This window comes from Moschus berezovskii, chromosome 10, assembly GCF_049115385.1.
Source record: "Moschus berezovskii isolate FMDL1 chromosome 10, NW_MosBer_1.0, whole genome shotgun sequence".
Classification (NCBI taxonomy): Eukaryota; Metazoa; Chordata; class Mammalia; order Artiodactyla; family Moschidae; genus Moschus; species Moschus berezovskii.
In genome coordinates, this window is record NC_142469.1 from 81945964 (window position 1) to 81961727 (window position 15764).

General features: G+C 42.0%; 1 protein-coding gene across 1 annotated transcript in view; it reads left to right on the forward strand.

The window, feature by feature from the left end:
* The first annotated feature begins 5012 nt into the window (after window positions 1-5012).
* PEX7 (peroxisomal biogenesis factor 7) overlaps window positions 5013-15764 on the forward strand; it is an 83594-nt gene continuing 72842 nt past the window's right edge. Inside the window, exons 1-3 of the mRNA XM_055433132.2 lie at window positions 5013-5280; window positions 7320-7377; window positions 8394-8544. Of these exons, the coding sequence (XP_055289107.1) occupies window positions 5151-5280; window positions 7320-7377; window positions 8394-8544 (339 nt within the window). The 5' untranslated portion in view covers window positions 5013-5150. The remainder of the gene's footprint in view (window positions 5281-7319; window positions 7378-8393; window positions 8545-15764) is intronic.

Sequence of the window (15764 nt, forward strand, 5' to 3'; positions counted from 1 at the left end):
AATCATACAATATGTAGACTTTTCAGATTGTCATTTTTCACTTAATAATATGTATATATAGTCTGTCCATGTCTTTTCAGGGCTTGATAGTTCATTTACTTTTAGTGTTGAATAATATTCCATTGTCTGGATACACCACAGCTCATTTATCCATTCACCTATTGAAAGACATCTGGGTTGCTTTCAGGTTTTGGCAATTATAAATAAAGCTAATATAAACATCCCTGTGCAGGGTTTTGGCTGGACATAAGTTTTCAACTCCTGTGGGTAAATACCAAGGAGCACAACTGCTCGGTTGTACAGTAAGAGTATGTTTAGTTTTGTAAGAAACCACCAAACTGTCTTTCAAAGTACCGGTACAATTTTGCACTCCACCAGCAATGGATGAGAGTTCCTGCTGCTCCACAGTCTCACCAACATTCATTGTTGTCAGAATGAGACACTTTGATCATTCTTATAGGTACGCAGGGGCTTCCCAGGTGGCGCCGGTGGTAAAGAACCCGCCTGCCAATGCACAAGATGCGAGAGATGCGGGTTCGATCCCTGAATCAGGAAGATCCCCTGGAGAAGGAAATGACATCCCACTCCAGTGTTCTTCCCTGGAGAATTCCATAGACAGAGGAGCCTGGTGGGTTACAGTCCATGGGGTCCCAAAGAGTCAGACACAACTGAAGCAACTTAGCACATACATAGGTGTGCTAAGTGTACATACACATAGGTATGTAGTGGTACCCCAGTTCTCTCGACAAATCTCTAAGTCATATGGCTTCCAGATCCCTCATTGCTCTGCTTGCCCTTCTCAAGAAGTTCTATTTTATAAAGAAATTGAGACTCAAAGAGATAAATTATTTGCTTAAAATCATACTGTCAACATCTGCACTAAAATTTGTGTTCATCATTATTTGCAATGAATTGATTCACAATGTAGAGAATTCATCTTCTTCTTCTTCTTTTTTTTTAACTGTGAATAATGCTGTACTTTAAAAAATGTTACAGCGCCTGGGGGCTATGAGAAGAATGCTAGACAAAATCTAAGATTCCTCTTTCACATGAAAGCATGCCTGCCTTTTTGAACAGTTAAAATCAGTGTTGTTTCTACTTCTCAGTTAATGAAAAGTATCACTTTTGAAGAATATGCTATTTTCCTGAGCTAAGAAATCCAAGGCAGGTAATGAAGATATTAAATTTTCAAAGTCTGATATTCACATTTAAGATGATCTGTATATTCCTTTTGTATTTGGTACAAAAGCTGAAGCCCAGGTGGCTAAAGGGTAAACAATTTTCCTGCCAATGCAGGAGATGCAGGAGATGTGGATTCGATCCCTAGATCAGGAAGATTCCCCTGGAGGAGGGCATGGCAACCCATTCCAGTATTCTTGCCTGGAAAACCCCATGGACAGAAGAGCTTAGCAGGCTACAGTCCAGGGGGTCGAAAAGAGTCAGACATAATTTAGCAACAGTGTTGGCATGCACACACAAGCTGTTTCTTTATTTGATCTTATCTTTCTTAAGAATATGTAAACATATACACTGCATATTTGCCTGAGAGAATGAAATATATATAGTTACCTAGGTTTGTGTTCATTGTAAATGGTAAGATTTATGAATTGCTGAATCAACCTTACCAGGAATCCGGGAAATAAGCGATTCTAATCTGTGATTTCTCCCTGAGGTCAGCTCTAGGTCATCATATTCTGAGTCTTTATGCCACTAAGTCATGATGGGAATTACAGTTGACCTGGACTTCCTCACTGACATTTCCATGTGATTAGCTCTGTTTCATTCTAGACTTAAGCAGCAAGAAACCTCTGCTGTTCTTCTCAAATATGCCCTCAAATTTATGGAGTCAGAAGTCCCAGTCAAAAGTCACATCACAGACATTTCTGGCATATGATTCACCTATTGGGACTATGTAGGCACTGCTGCTGCTGCTAAGTCACTTCAGTCGTGTCCGACTCTGTGCGACCCCATAGACGCCAGCCCGCCAGGCTCCCCCGTCCCTGGGACTATTAGTAAAGGAATTTTTCACAGGTTCCCAGGGTGTACTTAACAAATTAGAACCATTTCTTGCTAATTCAAACTCACTGGACACAGAAAAGTCTGAATTAGCAAAATCTTTAATCACATACTTAAGAAAACCTTTCAATTGTAATAACTTCAAACTTATAGAAAAATTACAAAGATAATACATGAAATGCCCATATATCTTTTAACCAGATTATCAAATTTTTCACATCTTAAACCACATTTGTTTTATCTTTCTCGCTATTGCGCCTGACTATATGCTTCATTTTTTTTTTCTGCACCATTTGAAGAGTTATTCCTTTATAATTCCCTTTAACTCTTATTACTACTTAAGTATTTCCTAAGAATAAGGGCATTCTCTTACACAACCATAGAACAGTCATCAAATTTGGGACTCAAACTGATACAACTGTTTTTATCCATCATTTATATATTTCAATTATTCCAATAAGTGGGCACGGCAGACAGCAACTCTATTTACCTCAGTCCTCTTTGCTGTACAGAATCATAGAGATCAACCTGTTTAATACCTATGGGTGTGTACTAAGTCGCTTCAGTCACGTTCAACTTTTTGTGACCCTAGGTACTGCCAGGCTCCTCTGTCCATGAAATTTTTCAGGCAAGAATACTAGAGTGGGTTGCCATTTCCTTCTGCAGGGGATCTTCCCTACCCAGGAACAGAACCCGAGTCTCTTATGTCTCCTGCATTGGCAGGCAGGTTCTTCGCCACTAGCGCCACTTAGGAAGCCTGTTAAATATCTATTAATGTTTTCAGCTTTTTATTCCCTGAGCTCCAGAAACATCATAATTTCATAAGCAGTCAATCAGAAATTAATATCAACTTTAGAGAATGACTGTGACCACACTGCATTCATATAATCCCAGCCTAAAAACAAAGAAAATTAGAATTTCAGGCTGACCTTTCCTGCAGAATTATAAATGTGCAATTCCTGTTTGTTTTTTAAATATTTAGATCAGTTCCTCTAACCCTGTTATAGTTTTCAAGATCACCTAGCTAGAAATGATGATTCAGTTGAAACTTTTCCATTTTACATAGGAAGAAACAAGAATCTAGGCAAAGTTTATTACTGAAAACTAAAGGGCAAATTGAGATCAAATCTCGGTAATTTTTGTCCTATAGCCTACTTGTGGTTAAAAAAGGAATCTTTAAATAATCAATTAAAAAACTCACTGGTATACATTTCTAGCTTTGGAATTTCAGGCGGTTCTTAACAGGAAAACCAGGTCAGCGGTTGATCAGAGGTAGGGGTGGCTTTGCATGAAAAGGGGCAAAAAGGAACTTTCAGGTTAGCTAGACTTGGAAAATACCCTAGTAGATTAGACTTTAGTTACCTAGTTTTCCCTGAAAGCAGGTCTTGTTAAAGCGTATTTCAAAATGGTTCCTTTTCTTTTCCTTCTGCAGAAGATTTTTTTTTCTTTCTTTTTTTCCTTCTGATATTTACTATGAGAACCTGGCTGGCCTCCTAGGAGTAAATCTCACAATATTGTAGAGTGTAACTCTCTCCCATTAGCATAATCTTTGTTTACATTCTTATCTTTTGCTGGAATTATTGCTAAAGTCTTTTAACTGGCCTTGCAATCCTCAATCTCTGTCCTCCAGTTTTGGGCTGCTAGATCTTGTAAAATGAAACTTGGTCGTTTAATTTCTTGCTTAAGAAACGATGGTTCCCCATTGCTTAAATTACAATATTAGTCAAATTCCCTTGATATGACAAACAAGACTCTTCATGACACAACACAGTATTCTAGTCTCTCCACCCAATACTATTCACTATACCCCTTCCACGCGGCCAGGCTGATTCATGGCAGCTATAATCTCCTATAGATCATGCTGTTTTAGGTCTCTTGTTGTTCCTGCTCCTGTAATGACCTCCATCTCCTTGTCCATTTAAAGGAAACCTTATCATCAACCCTCCTGCGAATGCTGGAGATGTAAGAGACTCCGGTTGGATCCCTGGGGCAGTAAGATCCCCTGGAGGAGGAAATGGAAATCCACTCCAATATTCTTGCCTGGAGAATCCCATGGACAGAAGAGCCTGGTGGGCAAAAGTCCACTGGGTCGCAAAGAGTGGGATATGACTGAAGCGACTTAGCACACTATGTTGGTATGTGAAGTGAAAGTCGCTCAGTCATGTCTGACTCTGCGACCCCACCAGGCTCCTTTGTCCATGGGGATTCTCCAGGCCAGAATACTGGAGTGGGTAGCCTTTCCTTTCCTTTCTCCAGGGATTCTTCCCAACCCACGGATCGAACCCAGGTCTCCTGCATTGCGGGCGGATTCTTTACCAGCTGAGCCACAAGGAAAGCCCTATATGGTGTATGCCTGGTAAATATTTGAATGGATGAATGAGCCTTCGTTTTTCTTAATCAGCTCCGACATCTGAGCAGTTAATTCTATACAATAAATACAATGAGAATTAAAAAAAATTTAAGTTAGTTGCTAATGATGTCTCTTTCCTGAGCCTCACACCCGTGGATTTAACTATGCCTTGTTTCCCTGAGCAACAAATCATCTAGTAGCCTTTCGGACTCGTGGCATGTTTTCAGACTTTGCTGTACCTTGTCTCATTTCGTGGACTTCCCTGGTGGCTCAGACGGTAAAGCCTACAATGCGGGAGACCCACGTTCAATCCCTGGGTCGGGAAGATCTCCTGGAGAAGGAAATGGCAACCCATTCCAGAACTCTTGCCTGGAAAATTCCCTGGACGGAGGAACCTGGTAGGCTACAGTCCATGGGTCATTCCCTGATGCCAGTTTTTCAAAAGATCAACGAATTAATAAGAACCAGATAGCCCGCGGTGGAGGCTGAGACGTAAAAACAAAAGGTGTCAGAATCACCACTTAATCCTCGAAAAACTACCTTCAGGTTTAATTCATTACAGCCGGCGCCAAGCGTTTGTTTTGCCCAAAACAAGTATGGCCTCCATCAGAGTCAATTCCCTTTCCCGTGCGGACCAATCGAAATCTAGCATTCAGGGCACCCGGTGCCCTCACTTCCGCCTTGGCTGCTAGAGTCCAGCTGTTTTAGCGAGTCCGGACGGTCCGCCTCCCGTTCGGAACGGCTTCGGCGGCCAAAGCGGCGAGGGCCGGAGGCAGCGGGCGGGATGAGCGCGACGCCCGGCGGAGGGGTCCGGACGCTGCGGGTGCCCGGCCGCCACGGCTACGCCGCCGAGTTCTCCCCGTACCTGCCGGGCCGACTGGCCTGCGCCGCCTCGCAGCACTACGGCATCGCGGGTGAGGCCGCGTCGCGCCGAGCCTCCGGGGCGGGGGCGGGTTCCAGTCCTCCCCGCGGTCGGAAATCGCTTCCGACAGTAGACTGCGCGGCCGAAGAACGCCGCGGGTAGCCAAGGGGTTGGCCGGCTTCCTGGCCGCTGTTGTCCAGTGTGGGGAGTTGGACTAGAGCAGAGTGCTTCACCTTTCCGCTTACTGTGCGGAAGCGGGATGTGCAAGGTGCCTAGTGTCCGCAGTCCTTACTCTTAGAGCGCACCGACTCCTCCCGCACGACACACACCCCGCCGGGTACGCGAGGCTCGGCGGAGAGCTGGCTGCACCCGTGTGGCCCCTCCGACCGGTCCGACCGGACCCACGGCACTTGGAAGACGGTCTGCAGAATCACCGCAGTACCGGCTAATTGGACCACATTCACCACAGGCTGTGCGTCGTAAGGATGCACCCTGTTCAGTTCAGTTCAGTCGCTCAGTCGTGTCGGACTCTGCGACCCCATGGACAGCAGCACTCCAGGCCTCCCTCCACCACCAGCTTCCAGAGCTTGCTCAAACTCATGTCCATCCAGTCGGTGATGCCATCCAACCATCTCATCCTCTGTCATCCCCTTCTCCTTCTGCCTTCAATCTTTGCCAGCATCAGGGTCTTTTCCAAGGAGTCAGTTCTTCGAATCAGGTGGCCAAAGTATTGGAGTTTCAGCTTCAGCATCAGTCCTTCCAATGAACAGACGCTAGGAGTTTCCCCACAAGAAGCAGCGAGAAATTCATGAAACTCTGAGTCCTTTGTTGTCTTGGGAGGAATACAAGACATATACAGGCAGTTAGAGGCTCAAGTTAATTGTCTCTGGTTGAAAGGCAGGATTCCTTTCTTGATTTTGGACTTTCTTTTAATTAATTTCCTTGCTCTTGTTTACACACTGAAATTGTATGAAACAATTCATTGCATAATATCAGATCGCGATAGTTGTTGTTTTTTTTTTGTAGAATCATACAGTTGAAAAAAAACTGATTTCTACAGCTTAGAGGGAGAGAAATATTTGCTTTTTATGTTTTCACTGTTAGCTTTTAGTGGTTGCAAATTCAGATTTGCAAAACTTGCCCACCTTTATAAGGTTGAAGATTCGTGAGTTTGTAATGATATTTTAAATTAAATCCTTAAAAAATCTCCCTAAAAGGAGTTGGTATTTTTTAAAAGTCCATCATGTATAAATAGAGCTTTTTTTTTCTTCCAACCGTGTAACAAATGCAACTTTCTAAAATACACTGATATTCAGTAAAATAATTCCTCTTAGTAGATAATGGTACGGAGAAGGCAATGGCAAGCCACTCCAGTACTCATACCTAGAAAATCCCATGGACGGAGGAGCCTGGTAGGCTGCAGTCCATGGGGTCGCTAAGAGTCAGACATGACTGAGCGACTTCACTTTCCCTTTTCACTTTCACACATTGGAGAAGGAAATGGCAACCCACTCCAGTGTTCTTGCCTGGAGAATCCCAGGGACGGGGGAGCCTGATGGGCTGCCGTCTATGGGGTCACACAGAGTCGGACACGACTGAAGTGATTTAGCAGCAGCAGCAGCAGCAACAGGTAATGGTATATCGTGTTCAGCACTTTACTGCCAAGTATGTGGTAAAATCCACCAGGTATGTGTTTTAAAATCACACACAATGTATTTTAGGTTTTTTGTGGAGGCAGTGTGATGTATTATAGTAGAAGGTGCAGTCCCTGGTGTCTATAAGCCTGAGTTTTCTCACCTGTGAATAGGAATGATCCCACACGTTTGGGAGGTTTGTGTGCATGTCATCCTGGCCATAGAGGATGCACTTAACTATCTCTCCCTTGTTCAGCTGTCTGGAATCCAAGTGTAGGTGAGATAGTAAATTTAATATTTAATTATTGAAGTACCATGTCGGGAGTCAGAAATGGAGAGCACAGTCCTGATCATTTTGTTTATGTGGTCTCAAGGAACTTTAGGGAGAAATTTGTGACTGTAGCGTCCTCAGTTCTTGATACCTCTTTGCCTTGACCTCAACTTTTTTCTCCTTTAGGCAGTGGAACTCTGCTAATAGTGGATCAAAATGAATCTGGGCTTAGGCTTTTTAGAAGGTAAGATGGTTCTTTTAAAATTACATGTATTCTCTGTTGCTTTTGGTTTTGAATCTTTGTGATCAGTAACATGTTCTAATTTGTAATATAAAAAAGCCTTCAGGATTTTCATAGTATAGAACTGATTTTTGCCATTAACTTGTGATTATGTCACTTCTAAATCCCTTGTTCAGCGTTCACTTATAAATTGAAAAACTTGAACATACAAAAATGTGAGCTAGTTGGTATCCTGTTTGACACTCCTATCTTTTCTGTCTTTTTTTAAATTAATTAATTTATTTGGCTGCATCGAGTCTCAGTTGTGACACGCAGGATATTTGTTGTGTCACGTGGAATCTTTTGTTGTGGTGTGTGGCCTTAGTTGCCCAGGGTGTGTGGGCTCTTAGTTCCCAGACCTGCATCCTTTGCATTGCAAGGTGGATGCTTAACCACTGGACCACCGGGAAAGTCACCTTTGTGTCTCACTGTAGGTTAGCTTTACTCATTCAGGAACTAATCATTACCTCTCTCCCTTTCTTCATTATGTACTTTTCTTGTCTATGTGACTATTAAATTCATTAACACCTCCCATCAGAGTTAGTCAAGAGCAGAGAAAGGAAAGGAAATTTCCTCAGAAAATAACTACCTGCTGGTACCTCAGGTGAAAGATTTACGGGAAACACTGAAATTATTGATCTAAATTGATACTTTCAAGTGCCTGCTGATCCCTCCTTTGAACCACAGAAGACAGTGAGCCCTCAAGTGTGGCAGCGTGTTCTCATGTAAATGGTGCCATATTTCTAGTTGGAAGCCCTAATTTGCCGTGCAGCTCTCTGATGACTGGGCTGTTCTTGTAAGGTTCTCTGCACTTGTTTCTGCATCTATCAAGTGGCCTACTCTACGAATCTCCCATATTTGTGAAGACATTGTGAGATACTGTGTTAAAATATGTGATACACTGGAAAAAAAAAAGATTGTTATTGTATGTTCAGCTGCCTATGTAACTAGATTTTTTGGTTTTAATTTTCCTGCTGTAGCTTTGACTGGAATGATGGTTTGTTTGATGTGACCTGGAGTGAGAACAATGAGCATGTGCTGGTCACCTGTAGTGGCGATGGCTCCTTACAGCTCTGGGATACCGCCAGGGCCACAGGGCCACTGCAGGTCTTCAAGGAGCACACTCAGGAGGTAGGAAGGAGGTCTTTCTGGGCTGATTATTTTTCTTTGGTTGAAATCCATTTGGGGGTGGACACATGGGGAAATGTCTTCAGGGGACAAGAAGTTTAAGTTTTAGTGTTTCTTGTACATGTTAGATGTCACTGGTTATTTGATTATCCAACCATCAAGTACCTCTTGGCCTAAGGAGCTGGGAAAGAAGAAAAGGTCAGGCTTCTCATTAGTCAGTAAAAACGCCTCTGGTAGGAAGTATACTGTGGCACTGTTTCCTCCAGAGGCCCATTACTTTCTTTAGGCTTTAGAAAGGCTATGCCTCCATACACTGCCTTAAGATAGAGGTAGGCGGACTTTTCACCCAGACATTGTCAGATTGCCTTTAGGGCTTCACCAAGGATTTTCAAAATATGTTTAAGCAAGAGCATGAAATCCTGACTATAAGGCAGAGCTTACCGAATAAATTTAAAAACTAAATCTCGTTCATGTACTAGATATTGTCTGTGTATGGGTAGCATAGAAAATAGTTTGGCCTTCAGTCATATTAAAATGCATATATACTTTCACTGAACATGATAGTAAAGACTTTCTCCTTGGGTATGTTTTAAAAATTTTCTCAGTAGATCCTTCAAATGAATACTTGCAAATTTACTTTCAGATTTGTGTCCACCACAGTTCCTGGCTTCAGTAAATGCTTATTAGATGCAAGAGTGTTAGTTTTTTGTAATAAGTGAGTAGTTATGTGAAGATTCTAAACATTTTTATAGCTCTAGCTATTAAAAATCATAATTTCTGAGAGTGTGATGAAAATAATAGAAAATTTCAGTTCTTCCATTTTATTGTGAAGGAGGATCTTTGAGTAGATGTAGTTACGAATGATTGTATTTTGATAGAACCACTGAACACTAAGACAGCTTTGATAAAGGAGGAACTTTAGTTTTAGGATGTTCAGTGCAAGAATCCTTACAAAGCAGCATGTCTAGAATTCAGTCGTTTTTGTGGTACCTTCATAATTTTTACCATTTCCATGTATTACTTATAGTTGACTGAATGTTTTTTCCTTCTTTTTTAAAGTTATTTTTTCTCTCAAAAATTTTTCCTTAAATCTTTGGGCCTTGTATAGCTTATCTATATAAATTCTGGGGTTGTAACGAACAAATCATAAAGTAATATATCCAGTTATGTTAAATCAGAGATACTGATTTAATGTTTTCCTTTAGTTGAACTTTACATTGTTATTTCACTTATCCTAAAACAGCATATATTCGTGAAACCATGGAACTGATGGCTAACTTAGTATGTACATTTATTTAATGTATGGTGAAATAAATACATAATATGATTAAATGTAGGTACCAGTTAAAATCATGTCTTGTACAACCAATGATGTGTGTGTACTGCTGCAATTCTGAAAAATACTGTTCTAGAATGTTCTTTGTGTTTGCAACTTCATCTTTACTTCATCTCAGTAAATTTCACTCTCTTGTATTATAACTTATTTGGCTTTGTTTTTTTTTGGCTGTGGTGGCTGCACACAGGCTTTCTCTAGTTGCAGCAGGCAGGGGTTACTCTTTGCGATGTGCGAGCTTCTCATTGCAGTGACTTCTCTTATTGCAGAGCACGGGGCCTAGGCACATGGACTTCAGTAGCTGCAGTGCATGGGCTCAGTAGTTGTGGCATACGGGCTTAGTTGCTCTGTGGCATGCAGGATCTTCCCAAACCAGGGATTGAACTCGTATTGCCTGCGTTGCAAATTGGATTCTTAACCACTGAACCACCAGGGAAGCCCCTATTTGGCTTTTTGATTGCTCTGTTGGTTAGACACTTGCTTTCTTAAAACCAAATCTATCTTCAGTATCAACCCACTGTTGCTTCTGATGCCTTTCTCTGACATGATGAAACCAAGTCCTGTCCCCGCTTCCAAGGAGAACCCTTGGAAGTAGCCATCATGCCCTCTGTAAGTCTTCTCTCTTCCAGACGGTGCATTTGTATTAATAATTCCTTTGGCCTGTTCTCAGGTCATAAAGTCTCTTTATCTTTCACCCTCCTGGTAAACTCCTTTGGGTAATCTCCTGTTTTACAATGTTGCTTTTAACGTTGTAAACCTGATTTATTCCAGAAATATGATTATTAGTGTTGAGCTTTTTATGACTTTGCCACCATGATCTTAAGCCTCTAGTTCTAATAATATTGCTTAGTCCAGTTCAGTCACTCAGTCGTGTCTGACTCTCCGTGACCCCATGAATCACAGCACGCCAGGCCTCCCTGTCCATCACCAACTCCTGGAGTTCACTCAAACTCATGTCCACAGAGTCGGTGATGCCATCCAGCCATCTCATTCTCGGTCGTCCCCTTCTCCTCCCACCCCCAACCTTTCCCAGCATCAGAGTCTTTTCCAGTGAGTCAACTCGTCGCATGAGGTGGCCAAAGTATTGCAGTTTCAGCTTTAGCATCAGTCCTTCCAATGAACACCCAGGATCGATCTCCCTTAGAATGGACTGGTTGGATCTCCTTGCGGTACAAGGGACTCTCAAGAGTCTTCTCCAACACCACAGTTCAAAAGCATCAATTCTTCGGCAATCAGCTTTCTTCACAGTCCAACTCTCACATCCATACATGACCACGGGAAAAACCATTGCCTTGACTAGACGGACCTTGGTTGGCAAAGTAATGTCTCTGCTTTTTAATATACTATCAAGGTTGGTCATAACTTTCCTTCCAAGGAATAAGCGTCTTTTAATTTCATGGCTGCAATCAGCATCTGCAGTGATTTTGGAGCCCAAAAAAATAAAGTCTGACACTGTTTCCACTGTTTTTCCAACTATTTCCCATGAAGTGATGGGACCAGATGCCACGATCTTTGTTTTCTGAATGTTGAGCTTCAAGCCAATCTTTGCACTCTCCTCTTTAACTTTCATCAAGAGGCTTTTTAGTTCTTCTTCGCTTTCTGCCATAAGGGTGGTGTCATCTGCATATCTGAGATTATTGATATTTCTCCCAGCAGTCTTGATTCCAGCTTGTGCTTCTTCCAGCCCAGCGTTCCTCATGATGTACTCTGCATATAAGTTAAATAAGCAAGGTGACAATATACAGCCTTGATGCATTCCTTTTCCTATTTGGAACCAGTCTGTTGTTCCATGTACAGTTCTGACTGTTGCTTCCTGACCTGCATACAGGTTTCTCAAGAGGCAGGTCAGGTGGTCTGGGATTCCCATCTCTTTCAGAATTCTCCACAGTTTGCTGTGATCCACACAGTCAAAGGCTTTGGCATAGTCAATGAATCAGAAATAGATGCTCTTCTGGAACTCTCTTGCTTTCTCCATGATCCAGCGGATGTTGGCAATTTGATCTCTGGTGCCTCTGCCTTTTCTAAAACCTGCTTGAACATCTGCGAGTTCACGGTTCACATATTGCTGAAGCCTGGCTTGGAGAATTTTGAGCATGACTTTACTAGCGTGTGAGATGAGTGCAATTGTGTGGTAGTTTGAGCATTCTTTGGCATTGCCTTTCTTTGGGATTGGAATGAAGACTGACCTTTTCCAGTCCTGTGGCCACTGCTGAGTTTTCCTTTGCTGGCGTATTGAGTGCAGCACTTTCACAGCATCATCTTTCAGGATTTGAAATAGCTCAACTGGAATTCCATCACCTCCACTAGCTTTGTTCTTAGTGATGCTTTCTAAGGCCCACTTGACTTCACATTCCAAGATGTCTGGCTCTAGGTCAGTGATCACGTTATCATGACTATCTTGGTCGTGAAGATCTTTTTTGTACAGTTCTTCTGTGTATTCTTGCCACCTCTTCTTAATATCTTCTGCTTCTGTTAGGTCCATACCATTTCTGTCCTTTATCGAGCCCATCTTTGCATGAAATGTTCCCTTGGAATCTCTAATTTTCTTGAAGAGATCTCTTGTTTTTCCTATTCTGTTGTTTTCCTCTATTTCTTTGCACTGATCACTGAGGAAGGCTTTCTTGTCTCTCCTTGCTATTCTTTGGAACTCTGCATTCAGATGCTTATATCTTTCCTTTTCTCCTTTGCTTTTCGCTTCTCTTCTTTTCACAGCTATTTGTAAGGCCTCCTCAGACAGCCATTTTGCTTTTTTGCATTTCTTTTCCATGGGGATGGTCTTGGCCCCTGTCTTCTGTACAATGTCACGAACCTCCATCCATAGTCCATCAGGCACTCTATCTATCAGATCTAGTCCCTTAAATCTATTCCTCACTTCCACTGTATAATCATAAGGGATTTGATTTAGGTCATACATGAATGGTCTAGTGGTTTTCCCTACTTTCTTCAATTTAAGTCTGAATTTGGCAATAAGGAGTTCATGATCTGAGCCACAGTCAGCTCCTGGTCTTGTTTTTGCTAACTGTATACAGCTTCTTCATCTTTGGCTGCAAAGAATATAATCAGTCTGATTTCGGTGTTGACCAGCTGGTGATGTCCATGTGTAGAGTCTTCTCTTGTGTTGTTGGAAGAGGGTGTTTGCTATGACAGTGCGTTCTCTTGGCAAAACTCTGTTAGCCTTTGCCCTGCTTCATTCCGTGCTCCAAGGCCAAATTTGCGTGTTACTCCAGGTGTTTCTTGACTTCCTACTTTTGCATTCCAGTCCCCTATAATGAAAAGGACATCTTTTTTGGGTGTTAGTTCTAAAAGGTCTTGTAGGTCTTCATAGAACTGTTCAACTTCCACTTCTTCAGAGTTACTGGTTGGGGTATAGGCCTGGATTACTTAACATGGTTGTAATATTTTCCTGAGCCAAGTTGTAGTGCTGGGTTACTTTTAGTCCACTTGTAAAAAGTACCTCGATCTTTGTTATTTGAGTTAACTGTTAAACTAGTAGTTTACAAGTTTTTTTCTATAGTTATAGAACTAATTTTTTTGAACTGAAGACATGTTATTACTTGTTTTTTCAGACTTTTATTCTAGGTTGTCCTTCATCATTTTCTTTTCAAATGCAATTTTTGATAAACCTTTGTATCAGATGCCTTGGCCATTAGAATAAGAGAAAACCTGAGTAAAAATGCATTCAACAATCAGAGTTTATTATTTCACATAAACAGGCATATGGAGGTGGTATCAAGATTGCCGGGAGAAATATCAATAATCTCAGATATGCAGATGACACCACCCTTATGGCAGAAAGTGAAGAGGAACTCAAAGGCCTCTTGATGAGGGTGAAAGAAGAGAGTGAAAAGTTTGGCTTGAAGCTCAACATTCAGAAAACGAAGATCATGGCATCTGGTCCCATCACTTCATGGGAAGTGAATGGGGAAACAGTGGAAACAGTGTTAGACTTTATTTTTTTGGGCTCCAAAATCACTGCAGATGCTGATTGCAGCCATGAAATTAAAAGACGCTTACTCCTTGGAAGGAAAGTTATGACCAACCTAGATAGTATATTATAAAGCAGAGACATTACCTTGCCAACCAAGGTCCGTCTAGTCAAGGCTATGGTTTTTCCCATGGTCATGTATGGATGTGAGAGTTGGACTGTGAAGAAAGCTGATCGCCGAAGAATTGATGCTTTTGAACTGTGGTGCTGGAGAGTCTCTTGAGAGTCCCTTGGACTGCGAGGAGATCCAACCAGTCCATTCTAAGGGAGATCGATCCTGGGTGTTCATTGGAAGGACTGATGCTAAAGCTGAAACTGCAATACTTTGGCCACCTCATGCGACGAGTTGACTTACTGGAAAATACTCTGATGCTGGGAAAGGTTGGGGGTGGGAGGAGAAGGGGACGACAGAGAATGAGATGGCTGGATGGCATCACCAACTCGATGGACATGAGTTTGAGTGAACTCTGGGAGTTGGTGATGGACAGGGAGGCCTGGCGTGCTGTGATTCATGGGGTCGCGGAGAGTCGGACACGACTGAGCGACTGAACTGAACTGAACTGTCCAGGTTTGGTTAATTTAGGCTTGACAGTGTCATCAAATACCCAGGTTTCTGCCACCTTTCCACTCCGCTCTCCTCAGTGGATTTCTTTATTCTTACACTCCCTATGGTTCCAGTTATTAGCTTGCTACAAACGTAATTGTGGTTTTGGCCCATGAGTCTTAAATCATTATAACTAGACTCTAAAAAAAAAAAACAGTTATCAAAATAAGAAGCATTACAATCAATACATTTTTGCCCTGAGAAATAACTTTATTCCTGTAACGTAAAAATCCTTGCTTTGGTGGGATGTAATGAACTCTTGGAAAGCATTTTCTGCCTCCTGCTGGTTGTGGAAGTGTTTTCCCTGCACAAAGTTGTTAGGATGCTTGAAGAAGTGGTAGTCGGTTAGTCCGAGGTCTGGTGAATGTGGTGGGTGAAGTAAAACTTTGTAGCTCAATTTGTTCAACTTTTGAAGCATTGGAAGCATTGGTTGTGCAATGTGCGGTTGGGCATTGTCATAGAGAAGAATTGGGCTCTTGCCGTTGACCAACACCAGTTGCAGTTTTTGGCAGGTCTCATCTGTTTGCTGAGCATACTTCTCAGATGTAATGGAATTCAGAAATCTGTAGTGCATCAGACCAACAGCAAACCATCAAGCAGAGACCATGACCTTTTTTTGGTGCAAGTCTGGCTTTGGGAAGTGCTTTGGAGCTTCTCAGTCCAGCCACTTTGGAGCTTCTCAGTCCAGCTTCTCAGTCCAGCCAATGATCAAGGCTCATTGTCATATAGAATCCACTTTTTGTCACACATCACAATCCGATCAAGAAATGGTTTATTGTTGTGGCATAGAATAAGAGAAGGTGACACTTCAAAACAGTTTCTTTTGATTGACAGTCAGCTCATGAGGCACTTACTTACTGAGTTTTTTCACCTTTCCAATTTGCTTCAAATGCTGAATGACCATGGTCGACATTGAGTTCTTTGGCAGCTTCTTGTGTAGTTGTAAGAGGATCAGCTTCAGTAATGGCTCTCAATTGGTGGTTGTCAATTTCTGATGGCTGGCCACTATGCCCCTCATCTTCAAAGCTCTTATCTCCTTTGCAAAACTTCCTGAACCACCACTGCACTGTCCGTTTGTTAGCAGTTCCTGGGCCAAATGCATTGTTGATATTGCAAGTTGTCTCTGCTGCTTTATGACCCATTTTGAACTTGAATAAGAAAATTTCTTGACTTTGCATTTTGTCTAACATCATTTCCATGGTCTAAAATAATATAAACAGCAAGTAATGTCATTGGCGAAAAAACATAAAGCGAGAAATGTGCATTTAAATGATGTATAACCACATTTATTTAAGAATGGA